Source organism: Pimephales promelas, chromosome 3 (genome assembly GCF_988280905.1).
Source record: "Pimephales promelas chromosome 3, fPimPro1.hap1.1, whole genome shotgun sequence".
Classification (NCBI taxonomy): Eukaryota; Metazoa; Chordata; class Actinopteri; order Cypriniformes; family Leuciscidae; genus Pimephales; species Pimephales promelas.
The window spans coordinates 4741251-4756663 of NC_142771.1; the positions used below are offsets into that span (position 1 = coordinate 4741251).

The following is a 15413-nucleotide window of genomic DNA, read 5'->3' on the forward strand; positions in this document are numbered from 1 at the left end:
CCCATGCACTGTTGTGTGTTCTTATTTATGTTGTTTTATATTGTGGTGTATATTTTATGTGCTTATTCCGCTGGATACAAATATCTTAATACAGTTGAACATGAACTAACGTTACTTCAAAAATACGCAAATCATAAAACATAAAAAATAAACAAACAATGACGGCTTATTAGTGAATGGTGACATGAGAAGTACAGAAGATCACAGGATCAATAACATCCCGCCAGATTGCCTGAATCCATTTCCGTCGAACTTCATCGACAGGGAACTGACGAGGGAAGGAATGAAAACGACAGGTATGGCTGCTTTTGGGAATAACAAAAAAGATCGGTACGAAACAACTCTCACTAGTTGCCTTCGGCGCTATCTGTTTTTTTTTTTTTTTTTTTTTTTTTTTTTTTTTTTTATTCTAACCAACAAAGTCAATATACAGTCAGAATTGCAATATATACAAAATGGAGAAAACATAAACAAGCAGAAAAAACAAAAACAAAAAACAGACAGCCAGGGGGGGAGGCTAAACATTATATAAAAATATCAAAGGATTCACAAATCGAAATAGTTTTAATTGCTTTCTTATTGTGGGAATGAAGGATAGTTTTGATATATAATTGCATTTCTTTTTCAAGAACCAAAAGCAAAGGTTTGGTTTTATTGTACTTACATTTATGTATATGGAATTTAGCATAAATTAAAATTAAATTTATAATATAGTATTCCTTCCTTTTATTTGAAGGAATATTATTAAAACCAGCTATAACATTTTCTAAACACAAAGAAAAAGAGGGGTCAATATTGTGAATTATAAATCTAGATAAGTCTTTCCAAAACTTTCTTACATGAGCGCAATGCCAAAACAGATGAAACAAAGTTTCAGGCAATGTATTGCAAAAAGAACAGTTCAGATCAATATCCTTTTTAAATTTAACAAGAAAATTATTTACTGGGTAGTACCTGTGTAAGATTTTAAAGCTAATTTCCTTTATTTTGTTTACCAATAAATATTTGTTTGGTAAAGTCCAGATGGCCTTCCATAACAGACCTTCAACCAGTCTATTCCAGTAAACAATACAGTTTGGCCTCGTGACAATATCTTTTTGAAACAATGAACGAATGGTTTTATTTACATTTACGACTCCGGGGCCAAAACAAATCTTCCCAATTTCAGTATCAAATAAATTAAAGGAAGTAAGGGGTGTAGTACTGGTTTGGTTATTAGCTCTGAATAATGCTAAGACCCCTGTAGGGATCGCATCCATGACAATTGAAAACTCCCTGGGCGTCACTGGAATTTTATGGAGATCTAAAAACTCAGAGTAAGTTAGCAGCATACCTTCTTGATTTAGTAATTGACCTACTCGTATTATACCTGCTGAAAACCATCTTTCAAAAAATAAGGTTTTGTTTTTAAATAATAAATTGTAATTGTTCCAAATTAAATATCTATGGGGTGAAAAATTATGCTTATATAAAAGGGACCAAGCCAGCAACATTTGTTTGTGAAAGCAAGACAAATTTAAAGGGATTTTCTCAATTTTATAGTTGCAAATCAATAGAAAATCAAGACCACCTACTTGGGAGAAAACAAGATTGGGTATAAAATTCCAAAGGGAATTTGGATTTAGAATGAAATGTCTAATCCAATTTATTTTAAAAACATTATTTAAAGTACTGAAATCAAGGAAGTTTAAACCACCAGATTCATAATTATTCATTATTATAGACTTCCTAATATAGTGAGTTTTGTTTCGCCAAAGAAAATTAAATAATGCAGTATCAATAGATTTACACATCACCTTAGAAACAGCGAGTGAAGTCGCAGTATAGACTAATCTTGACAGTCCCTCAGCTTTACATAACAAAACTCTACCTTTTAGGGATAAATCCCTCAAAAGCCAATGGTTCAGCTTTGCTTTAGCTTTCTGGAGAAGGGGATCAAAATTTATCTTACATCTAGATTTTTGGTCTTTCGAAATGACAATCCCTAAATATGTCACAGTCTCCTTTACTGGGATATTAGCAATTTGTTGTAATTGACAGTCTTTAACAGATAACAATTCACATTTGTTGATGTTTAAGTAAAGGCCTGAAGCTTTAGAAAAGGCATCTATTACTTTAAGAGCTGCTGACACTTGATGTTGATCTTTTAGAAAGAGTGCAGTATCGTCTGCTAACTGGGATATTATAATTTCCCTATTAGCAAAAGATATGCCTTTTAATTGGCTTGACTTAATATGGATATTCATGAGCTGAGTGCAAAACAAGAAAAGATAAGGGGAGATGGGACAACCTTGCCTTATACCACGGTTTAAATTAAATCTAGATGATGAACCACATTTAAGTTTAATAGAACAGTTTGCATTCCTATACATTGTCTGTATAGCGTTACAAAAAAAATCTCCAAAGCCAAACTTTTGTAAGGACCTAAAAATAAAAGCATGCTCCACTGTATCGAAGGCTTTATAGAAATCCAAGAAAAGAATAAATCCATCATCAGTACTTAAATGTGAGTAGTCCAACACGTCTAGAACTAACCTTATATTATTTGAAATATGTCTTTTCTTTAGGAAGCCAGATTGAGCTTCATCTATAAGGGGGTCCATAACTGATTTGATTCTATTTGCAAAAATTAAGGCAAAGATCTTATAATCATTGTTTAAGAGAGAGATTGGTCTCCAATTATCTAATAGCAGAGGGTCTTTTTTTGGTTTTGGGATAAGAGTAATTAAACCTTGAGTTAAAGTAGGTGGAAGACATTGATTTTCTATGCTCTCTATATAAACTTCTTTAAGAAACGGGGCAATAAGATCAGAAAATGTTTTATAAAATTCAGCCGTGAGGCCATCAACCCCAGGAGATTTATTAACTTTAATATGTGTGATAGCATTTGAGACTTCCTCAACAGTAATTGAGCTATCACAAAGCTCTTTTTGTGCAGGGTCGACAGATTTACAATTTATTTCAGAGATAGAATTTAGAAATAAATAAGCCGAATGATCACAGAATTTGGAAGAATATAAACCACTATAAAATTCTGTACAAAATTTTGATATTTTAACTTGGTCGTCTGTGACATCCCCATCTATTTTAAGTTGTTCAATTGTATTATTTTTAGAATGAAATTTCTCTAGACCAAAAAAATATGCAGAGTTTTGTTCCCCTTTCTCCAACCAGCGCTTTCGTGACCTGGTGAAGGCTCCTTCTGCCTTATTCTTATACAATTTGTCCAACTCCAATTGTAGAGTGACTAACTCAGCTTGTTCATCTTCATTTGGACATGATTTTGAGGAAAGGAGAGCCAACCTTGAAATAATATTGTCCTCTTTATTCCGTCTTTCTATTGCCATTAAGCTACCCTGTTTTCGAAAGTACTTAGCTACGTCAAATTTCAATAGCTCCCAATTACTGCAGAATTTCTTTTCTGAAAGTGCTTTATACCAATAACATAAAATAAGATTTTTAACCTTTTTTTTAATATGTTCGTATTGTAGTAATGAACTATTAAGTTTCCAATAACAACTTCTCATGGTATGTGGAGAAGTGCTGGAATTAATAGTGATAAGAACAGCTTTGTGGTCGCTGAATGGAGAAGGAATCACATTAACAGAGACATCTGAAGATTGTATATTCGCAGACACTAACCAATAATCTATTCGAGATTGCCTGTTGCCAGACTTGTTGCTCCAAGTATATGTCAAAGAATCAGGAAACCTAGACCTCCATATATCAACCAAATTGAATCTCTCCATAAAACGTTTAAGGTTTGTATTTTGATTATAAGATGGTCTTGCAGGTAAACAATCGAGAGAGCCGTCCATAACAGTATTAAAATCACCCCCTATGACAAGAGAAATATCCGGGAATTTCGATAGCTCCTGAAGGATATGCTCCTCTAAAGTTTCAAATAAATGATCATTTTCACTTTTAGAATTATATCCATAAACATTCACAATGAGCAATACAGAACCATGAATTTTGAGAGTATGGCACACATAATGTCCAGATCCGTCACGCTGTGTATGCAAAATCTCCCCGGTGAATCTGTTCTTTAAAGTGACGACACCGGCGGACCGCTCAGATCCATGCGCACACCAGATGTCGTTACCCCATTGAGTCCTCCAGAAACGCACATCATCAGGAATCGAATGAGATTCTTGAAAAAAACAAAAATCAGTCCTATGCTGTTTAGCAAATAAAAATAAAGCTTTCCGTTTAATATGTTGCCTTAACCCCCTGGCATTTAGTGTAACTATAGACAATGACAGAACGACAGTGAAAAGTGATCCACAAAAAAAGTGCGATTACAAGAACAGCTGGTAGGAGAGACCGCGTAAGCTAGGTAGAGAAAAAAAAAAAAAAAAAAAAAAAACTCAAAATTCCAATGGCCACGAAAATTGATCTTGTTCAAATAAAATAATTATGAAACCAGTGTTTTTATTTGAGGGCAAATGTGTGTAAATCCCATGTTGGCTTATACGAACAGAAAATAATTAACCATTCAGTCAAGTGAGCAAAATTGCTGCATGTCCTCGTTCATCATAGGTTAACTCCGGTCTCGATGCAGAGTCGGCGCCAGAGCAGATCTACTGGAGGGGCATTGGGTCATCAGCGGGGGGGCACTGCCGTTTAAGCAAAAAAAAAAAAAAAAAAAAAAAAAAAAAAACGAAACACCTTTTATTATTATAATTATTATTTAAAATTATTATTTGCGAATTTCCCCACCACTTTTTGCCAGGGTCGATGTTGTCCCAGCACTTTTATACATCTCGCAGCACGGATGTACCAATACAAATAAATATCCGGTTTACAGAGCATTCATTTGTTAAATAAGAGGCGATATAGCACGCTGAAATGTGTTGTTTTTTAAATCAAGTGATCAAAGTGCTCGTTGACTCGATCTGTGGTGCTGATAAAGTGTTCTCTTGTGTCTCGCACTGCCACAATAAACATCTTCACACGGACGCGCGCTTGATCTGTTGCGGCGAAATCTCTATTCGTACAAGTAAAATGCACTCAAACATGTCCCTGCTTGACAACCACTGATAAACATAATCGGTTATAATGATGGGGAAAAAAAATATCTACACGAGTGTGGACTCGAAACCACAATCTCATGCATGCCAGTCTAAATTTCTACCACTGGACCAACAACACTTGCGATAAAAAAATAGAATTGGATGCATGTATTTCTTCACGTGAAAATTCTTGGCACCAACACATTACATCCAATTAGACAACAAATTAAACACAATGTGCTATTCAAATAGATTGCTGGACATTTGGTATTGTATAGCCTACATCTGATTTATGATTTAGCATTGTATTAGAAACTGTGGTAGGAGGGGCATCAATGAGCGCTAGGGGGGGCACGGCCCTCGAATGCCCCACCATAGCGCCGACCCTGTCTCGATGGCAAATGTATAAAATAAATGAACAAAACAAAAAAATAATTTTGAAGACATAGGCCAACAGTCTTCAATTTAATTCAAAATACTGTCAACAAAACCGTTAACGTTAGCTTAATGATCCAACTTTTGTAGGGCTGTATCCCCAAAAATAGAAAAAGAGGGATACCTTTCCTCATCTCTTATGGTGGGTTAATTTCGATCCCGGCAACAAAGGCACGTCCACCAACAAAGTAAGCAGATTTTCCTTTGAGACGGGCTTCATTAACTGCAGGCCATAGCTGGAGACGTCGTGCTCTGTCCATTTTAGACAGATCTTCCGCAAAACGCAGACCGTGACTCCTCAGGTATTCAGACTTTTTTGCCGCTTTCCACACAGAGTCGCGAATCACCCTGGATATGAACTGAATGATTATTCCTCTGGGTTTATCAATATTGGACAACTCTTTTCCTTTCTTCTGTCCCAAACGATGCACTGTGTCAATGAGACTAGGAAGTTTGGCCTTCTCTGCAGGCAGGATAGCTTGACATATGTGAAACGAAGACCTTGATAGCTAGGACTGTAATTATAGCTTGTTGGGATAAGTGACCACTGTGGTGCATCGGTAAGAATGCAACTGGATGCTCTGACTCTCTTGAAGGGGTTTATTGACAGCCAACAGATGATTGTCTGTCTTCTTAGAATGTACAGTATGTGTGTGGTTCTACAACAACAACAATAAAGAAAAGAAAAATATCAGCATACAAATAACAAAATGCTGTCAGGATACAATTATTAAAGCTAATACTTGTCATTTAGTATAATCTTCCCTTCAGGTAACTTTAGCTATTTAAATCAAATAAACAAAATAATATACCAGCACACATTAGCTTATTATTAAACTAAACAGCCTTCTCTCAGTAACAACAACAACCAAAAACACATAGTTCTCGACTACATAATCATTATAAACACCCCATGAATAACTATGCAGTATCAGATTAATACTCATAAGCACAATAGTAGTGTATTACTAATAATACTAGGCATTAATGTGCTGTTAGCGAACTTTAAGCTAACAATACTACATTTCAACTGAGTACCTCAGATTAAGCAACACTCATAAATACCCTAATACACCAAAATACACATATGTAAAACATTCACAAGGGTACTCACATGTCTCTGAACGCACACATGCACGGATCACAGCACAGATGACTGATTTATTAACTATTCTCCTCAGAAATATCTACGATGGGCTTCCCGGCCACTCTCACCGTTAACTCAAAAACGAAACCTATCAGTTCGCGCAAAACGGGTGTCCTCTCCGTGACTCCAAAACAAAGGCGCTGATTGGCTGATCCCCGTTACCAAGACATTAATAACGAGTCCTTCTTTACAGCCGCCCCCAAATTTGCACAGTCAAATTTGCTGTCCCAGAGAAGGACTATTGGTCTCAGGTGCTGTCTCAGGTATGGCAGGAAGTGGAACAAGACGGGCAACTGGCCGGGTGTAAGTTCTGTTGTTCACCTGAATCTCTGCTATCCTAATCCTCCCATCTGCACCTGGGATAACCTTAGTGATGCGGCCAATAGGCCAAAGTGCCCTCGGGAGTTGTGGGTCAACGATCATGGCAACAGCCCCAGATTGTAGTGGGGCCACTTCTTTCTGCCACTTGGTGCGCGTCTGCAAGGCAGGAAGATAGTGCCTAATAAATGTCCTCCAGAATTGGTCAGCGAGGACCTGCGTATGCCTCCAGCGGCGGCGGCTCAACAGCTCGGACTCTGGATACAACACTTGAGGCAACGATGGGTCGGGCCGCCCCATCACAAGCAGATTGGGGGTTACTGGGTCAGGGTCTGCAACGTCACTGGATACATACCCCAAGGGCTTAGAGTTTAGGATGCCCTCTATCTCGATCAGAACCGTGCGCAGGACTTCTTCTGTCACTGTCTGCATCTGGATCGTAGCATACAGGGCAGCTTTGATAGATTTGATTTCCCTCTCCCATGCACCACCAAAGTGAGGCGCACTTGGAGGGTTGAATCTGAACTCAATCTGATGTTTGGCCAGTTCTGCTTGTAGAGTGGGGTGCAGTGCCTTGAAAGACTCGTGGATTTCCCTCTCTCCCCCTCTGAAATTTGTGCCCTGGTCCGACAGAAGCTCCGCTGGTTTTCCTCTGCGTGAGATGAATCTGCGGAGGGCCATCAGAAAGGAATCCTGGTCTAGACTAGTCAGGACGTCTATGTAGACAGCTCGGGTAGTAAGGCACTTAAATAATATACCCCAACGCTTCTCATTACGCCGTCCGATTTTGACCATGAAGGGCCCGAAACAATCCGTTCCTGTAGAGAAGAAAGGTGGTTTCATTAACCGCAGGCGGGCAAGAGGTAAGTCTGCCATTTGTGGCACTGCAGGCTTTGCTCTCCATCTCTGACAATCAGGGCAGGAGTGCTGATGCCGCTTCACAGCTTCTCTTCCCCGAAGGATCCAGTACCGTCGGCGAAGCTCTGCAAAGAGTCGCTCTGAGCCTGGATGACGAAGATCACGGTCAGCATCTTGTATGATGAGTTTAGTCACCTGGTGAGCTGGGTCCAGAACTATCGGATGAATGGTTTCTGTGTCCAGCAAGTCACTGCGACGCAATCTGCCTCCAACCCGGATCAGCTGCAGTCGATCATCATATTCAGGGGCTAATGTAATCAACCGGCTGGTGGAAGGGACAGGTTTCCTTCTGAGAGGAGTTGAAAGTCCTCCCCGAAGCAGTCTAACTGGACTTGCCTCAGTAAATCTCTCTCAGAATCCCGATAGTCTTGTGCAGTTGGCGTTGACTTGCTACCTGCCGCCCCATGGCGAGACCTCACAACCGCCTCTAACATGTCCCTGAAACCATTGAATTGACTGGCATCAAGTAAGGGCGGAAGAGGGGTGGTGGTGATAGAGCCGCAGAATGTAGCCTTGCGAAGCTCTGTGGCGTCCAACTGCTCAGCCTTTGGCTTAGTAGGCCAATACTCAGATGACATGCGCAGAAATGCTGGGCCGTGCTTCCACCGACTCTCCCCCCCCAGCTCCGTTAGGGTCTTCCCGCGCGTAATGTCATCTGCGGGATTATTTCCAGAATCCACGTACCTCCATGCTTGGGCCTCAGCCAGCTCCTGGATCTCGGAGACCCTGGTGCCCACAAACACCTTAAACCTGCATGAGTCTGACTGAAGCCATGTAAGAACTGTGGTGGAGTCTGTCCAGAGTACCAGTTCATGAAGTACCAGGGTGAGTTCACGCTGCAACAACCTTGCCAACTGAGCTCCAGTCACCGCCGCACATAGCTCTAATCGTGGTATCGACTGCTGGCGTTTAGGGGCCACTCTAGAACGTGCAGTCAGAAAGGCCACCTCCACTTTACCACCTGAACCCTCCGTACGAAGATACGCAACTGATCCGTAAGCTTTCTCAGATGCGTCACAGAATATGTGGAGGCTCCTGACGGAACTTGGGTGATCCAGAGGGGGGCTTGAATAGCATCGTGGCAAGACAATCTCTGGAAGGTGCTGCAGCTCATTCTCCCAGGTTATCCAGGCCTTGAGGGCGTCATCTGGCAGTGACGGGTCATCCCACTCTCTCTCTTTGTTCCATAATTGCTGGACAATGATTTTGGCCCGCGTGGCGAAGGGAACGAGAAAGCCAAGTGGATCGAAAAGACGTGCCAGTGTACTATAGATATTCCTCATAGTAGGTGTGGGACGGTCAGTTAGGCTGCACTTGTATGCCAGAGTGTCTGAGGCACAAAGCCATCGGAGTCCAAGTGCGAGCTCCTGTGGATCCTCCATTGATTCTGTGAACCATAACTCACTGCTCTCGGATCTCGCCCCTTTTGGAAGGTGACTGATAACTTCTGGAACGTTACTAGTCCACTGACGCAGCTCGAAACCCCCTGAGGCTAACAACATCTTCAATTTGTCAACCAGCTGTCTTGCTGCTGTAGGGGATGAGAGGCTCTGTAAGTGGTTATCCACATAAAAATAACGCTCAACGGCCACCCTGACGTCCTCCTCTGGCTGGCTATGGTCGGTCACATGTTTCTGTAGTGCAAACGTTGCACAGCAGGGGCTGCATGTCGTTCCGAAGGGGAGGACCTGCCACTCATAAGTGCAGGGTGGCGCCTCTTTGTTCAGGTCCCTCCAAACAAAACGAAGCAGGGATCTGTCTTCTGGCAGCAGCCTGATTTGGTGGAACATGCCTTTTATGTCACTACTTATAGCGACAGAATGCTCCCGAAATCTTAGCAGGACACCTAACAGGCTGGAGGTCAATGTGGGGCCTGGTAGCAGAAGCTCATTCAGGTTATAGCCCTTGTATGCAAAGGAGCAGTTGAATACGAGTCGGTTTTTTCCATTATGACTCACCATGTGGTGAGGTATGAACCAGGACTCTGTAGACAAACTCAGCTCTTCTTCTGTTACCTTCTTCACATACCCTGCCTGTTCCAACTTCAGGATCTCTGCTGCATAGGCTGATGCTCGTATTGGGTCTTTCATCAGACGTCTTTCGGTGCTCCGCAGACTCGCCAGTACAGCATCCTTGGAGGTGCGGAGACAGGGCATGTTCTTTACACGAAGCAAGGGGGTGGCGTAGCGATTGACTCCGTCGACTTCCACCCTCACTGTCCTGGTTTCCAGCATGCGAACTGCCTCTTGATCGAGCTTTGAGCGAATCACCATCTTCTCACTCCTATAAGGCAATACGTCCATTTGCCATAGCTTCTCAACATGATGAAGGAGCTCTGCAGAGGGTGACTGTGTGGCGATATGCAGACACTGCTGTGGCTGGAGATATTGCCTGAGGATTTTGGTTGGGCCCTGAATAGTCCAGCCCAACTTGGTCTTTACAGCGGCTGGTCCTCCAGGCGGACCCATACGAACCGGTTCCACTGGCGTGATCAGGTGCGTGTAGTCTGACCCAATCAGGACCATGGGATGAACACATTCCAATGTTTGCAAAGGGAGTCCTTTCAGGTGTTTATATTTGCGCTGGAGTGTCTTCACCGGTTGTGAGTGCTCTGCCAGCCCCAGCTGATCGGCAGTAAAGGCTCTCCTGATCTTGTAGGATTTTTGGGGGTGACTGGCAGGAGAAATAGAGAAGGAGACAGACATACCCTGCAGAATTCTAAGATCCTGGCGCACAGTCCTTAAAGCGAGGCTCTCTGGTTCCCCTTTAAGTTTAAGCTCTTTAGCAGCGGCTGGAAGTAACATAGTCCGCTCTGACCCGTCATCCAGTATCGCGTAGGTCTCCAGGGCCTGCTCTCCATTATGTAGCACAACCTTTGTTACCTTCAGGAGCACCTGACTACAGCCAGACTGCCTATCCAAGTAGAGAACTTCATTGGCGGTACTCACTAAACAGGAGGTGTTCTCTGTGGCTGGTGTCACTATGGCTGACCTAATGTTAAGGTCGTGGAGAGCTTCCAGATGTCTGCCATTACAATTCTTGCACCTGGCCTTTAGTTTGCACTGTGCGGCCTGATGACAGCGACCACAATGCCAGCACCGCCTGTTTCTCTTGATCCAATCTCTCCGCTGCTCAGTTGTTAGCTGGCTAAATTTACTGCACTGGTTCAAGTAATGCAGGGCATCGGTACAGTATGGGCAGGGCAGAGTGACTTTGCCTTGTGGATTTGCACTAGTGGATGGGAATACTGGGACAGTCGGGCCACTTGAAGACTGTTCCGCTCCATGGAGGACTGTGGTTGGCCTGCCATACTTTGAGTCCTTCCGTCTCTCCCTTTTACCTTCCGGGTTCTCTCTGGGTCGGGATTCATATCCATACTCCTGAATCTGCAGCTCAAACTCCAGCCAGCTAGCGAAGTCTAACAGCGTAGGGACACGGATGCCGAGGGGTTGTAGGTGTCTCAGAAATCCAGACCGCATGTCTTGCGGGAGCTTGGACATAAGCCTAGTGACATGGGACCCACACTGAAGCTCAATATGGCCTTTCTCTCCAAGCTGATCGAGCATGCCAACCAGGGCTCTCACTCTGAGGGCAAATCCTTTAAAGGCAGCAATGTCCTGACTACGGATGTTAGGCGCCTCCATCAGATCGGCAATCCGCCTTAATGCTAGCTGGTGAGGTTGCCCATAGTGCTCTGTTAAGGAGGCCATAGTGTCGGTGTAGGGTTGGGTAGAGTTGGTATATGAGTCAGCAATGAGGAGTGCTTCCTCAAATTTTAGATGGTCAACTAGAATCTGATATTTAAACCTCTCCGTAGCATCCTTGGGGAGGAGATTCTCCAGGGAGGTCTTCAGCCTAGCAAACTCACGTGGGTCCCCTCTACTAAAATCTGGGATGGTGGGTTGAGGACCCCGATATATGTACTCTGTTGCTTGGCGGGAGTGAACGTTTTCGGGTCTCTGTCCATCAGCTGCGCCTAGCTCAAGAGGAATCACATGAGGTAAAATATGTGGACGGTCTTGCGGCTCTGTCGGCTGGTGTGACCTCACCATCCGACCAGATGCAACCAGCTTACTGTTCTCTGATGCTGACATTTCAGGAAGCTGCTCCTGAGTACTCCCCATCTTCTTAAGGCATGTCATCAACTCTACCACTAACTCTGTGGGCAGTGTGGTAGTGGATAGCTGTGGTTCCTCCTCATCATCTGCCACTGGAGGGGGGGGAAGGGGCCAGTCTTCATCGTCCACTTCTATTTTACTGGATACCTGCACAGGTGCTAATGTAGTATGGGCCGTAACCTGTGGTGTGGGTCTTAGTGAGCTAGTGGCGGCAGTGTGCACTGAGGGTTGAGCGTGCGGGCTGTACTCCGGGGGGGAGAATGCAATGTGTTGTGATGGATCTGGACCTTTACTTAGATTAAGCTGTGTTTGCATCTCCATTACGATGAGTTGAAGCCTTTGGTTCTCCTCTCTTATCCTTTGCAGCTCATCTAATATTTCAGGTGAAGCCCCTGGGGTTACTCTGTGAGACAGTGGTCTAGCTGGGGTGCTCTCATAATGGGGTCCCGAGAACACTGACTCTCTGGAATACTTAGAGCGAGCACCAGTCCGGTTCCACTGATCAAGTAGCTGTGAAGTGCTTGACATCTGGTCAATCCTCTCACTACTGTAATAGGGCTCCTGCATCTGATAGGAGGGCTGTGAGGAGAGTGATGCAGCCTGGGGGGGTCCCTCCACAACAGGCAGGGAGACTTCATAATCAGCAAACCAGGTTGGCGGACGTGTCTGACGTCTCGGACGGGTATTAGGAAGTGGCGTCGCCTCACCTCTACCATATGGAAACATCCTCCTTCACAGCAGTCACACAATCTCCGGCTCGAAGGACCAATTTGAAACGAAGACCTTGATAGCTAGGACTGTAATTATAGCTTGTTGGGATAAGTGACCACTGTGGTGCATCGGTAAGAATGCAACTGGATGCTCTGACTCTCTTGAAGGGGTTTATTGACAGCCAACAGATGATTGTCTGTCTTCTTAGAATGTACAGTATGTGTGTGGTTCTACAACAACAACAATAAAGAAAAGAAAAATATCAGCATACAAATAACAAAATGCTGTCAGGATACAATTATTAAAGCTAATACTTGTCATTTAGTATAATCTTCCCTTCAGGTAACTTTAGCTATTTAAATCAAATAAACAAAATAATATACCAGCACACATTAGCTTATTATTAAACTAAACAGCCTTCTCTCAGTAACAACAACAACCAAAAACACATAGTTCTCGACTACATAATCATTATAAACACCCCATGAATAACTATGCAGTATCAGATTAATACTCATAAGCACAATAGTAGTGTATTACTAATAATACTAGGCATTAATGTGCTGTTAGCGAACTTTAAGATAACAATACTACATTTCAACTGAGTACCTCAGATTAAGCAACACTCATAAATACCCTAATACACCAAAATACACATATGTAAAACATTCACAAGGGTACTCACATGTCTCTGAACGCACACATGCACGGATCACAGCACAGATGACTGATTTATTAACTATTCTCCTCAGAAATATCTACGATGGGCTTCCCGGCCACTCTCACCGTTAACTCAAAAACGAAACCTATCAGTTCGCGCAAAACGGGTGTCCTCTCCGTGACTCCAAAACAAAGGCGCTGATTGGCTGATCCCCGTTACCAAGACATTAATAACGAGTCCTTCTTTACAATATGCCAATAGCTTCTTGGCGCACATCTTCTTTATCAGACTCCGGTACTCCGAATAAACGGAGATTCCATCTTCGTGAATAACTCTCTAACTCTGCTATACGCAACTCAGCTGAGTTCAGGCGCGCCTCATCGTTGGCGATGCGCTTTTCAAGAGCTGTATTTTTCTCCTTAATGTCCTTTATCTCAGCACATGCAAAGTCGATCGTTTTCTTGAGTCCCTCAATTCGCAGGGTGTTGTCAGAGATCAATTTCTCCAAAGCATCGGATCTGGAGTTAATGAGCTGCGAGAGTTGTAGAACTATGTCAGAGCTCTCTGTTGCAGTGGTCTCCATTACAGCGGCTGATGTAGGTAACTGATCCGATTTACCTTTCTTTGGAGCAGGTGATTTGCTGGGGGTGATAGGTATGGCTGTAAAGTCTTCATCAGCCGATATATAGTCATGGAAATGGTCCTCCATGCTAACGCTATCTGGTGTGACTGTTGTTTTAGACTTCGAATTTCTATCTCTTTTACGATCAGAGGTCGCCATTTGGTCAAGTTAAATGTTGTTTAACCAATTGAAAGCCAATACGTTACATTAGATAAAGAAATTAGACTATAATTTCTTAAAAACAATTTAAATTTCGCGGCTCTCCTAAACCATGTGCTTACTAGAGCGCCATCTTGAGCCTCCGGAAAGTAGGCATATTGGAACGCACTTGAGTCCCTCGGCGCTATCTGTTATGAATGGAGCGGAAGAAGATTACCACGACAATTGCGTATTTCCGGTCACAAATACGGAAGTTGTGAGAAAGGGCGGTTAACAAAAAACCGAAATGGTGCAAAATGGTGCATTGCCGCCACCGACTGGTGTGGAGTGTGTATCAAAACGAACTCTTCCTTATATGACACACACAAACACACACACACACACACACACACACATTATAGGGCTGTCAAATGATTAATCGCGATTAATCAAATCCAAAATAAAAGTGTGTGTTTACTTAATATATGTGCACTGTGTACACACACACATGCATGTATATTTAAGAAAAACTATGATTTATATATAAAATATTTATATATAGCCTAGTATAAATTATATAAATTTATATACAGTATATACATGAAAATATTTCTTAAATATATAGGATATATATATTAATATATATATATATATATATATATATATATATATATATATATATATATATATATATATATATATATATATATATATATATATATATATATATATATATATATATATATATATATATATTAATATTAATTAATGGGGCGGCAGTGGCTCAGTGGTTCATGTGTGTTGTCTACAAACCGAAAGGTTGGTGGTTCAATCCTCGGTTCCACCTGACCAAGTGTCGAGGTGTCCATGAGCAAGACACCTAACCCCAGCTGACGAGCTGGCTGGCGCCTTGTATGGCTGACACCGCCGTCGGTGTATGAATGTGTGTGTGAATGGGTGAATGTGAGGCAAATGTAAAGCGCTTTGGTGGCCATTAGGTCTATGAAGGCGCTATATAAATGCAGTCATTTACCATTTACCATATACAAGCATGTGTGTGTATTATATATACAAAATAATTATACACAGTGCACACCTTTTAACACAAACTTTTATTTTGGATGTGATTAATCGTGATTAATCATTTGACAGCCCTAATATATATGGACATACAATGTTTTATTTTTAAAAAATAATGAAAATAATAATTTGTGGGAGAGGATATATATATATATATATATCCTCTCCCACAAATTATTATTTTCATTATTTTTTTAAAATAAAACATTATAAAATATAACATTCATTTTCCGAGTTTAGTTAACTATCT

The 15413-nt window shown here is 42.0% G+C and overlaps 2 protein-coding genes across 3 annotated transcripts in view; both read right to left on the reverse strand.

Annotated features, from left to right (window-relative positions):
* LOC148981893 (GTPase IMAP family member 8-like) overlaps positions 1–15413 on the reverse strand; it is a 128823-nt gene that overhangs the window by 92604 nt on the left and 20806 nt on the right. The gene's annotated exons all lie outside the window — the stretch shown is intronic.
* On the reverse strand, positions 8091–13567 carry LOC120470642 (uncharacterized). The gene is made up of 2 exons (XM_089127647.1): positions 13348–13567; positions 8091–12892 (listed from the first exon to the last, which is right to left on the reverse strand). Exon 2 carries the CDS (start codon positions 12675–12677, stop codon positions 8091–8093), a length of 4587 nt encoding a protein of 1528 aa, XP_088983773.1. The 5' UTR covers positions 12678–12892; positions 13348–13567.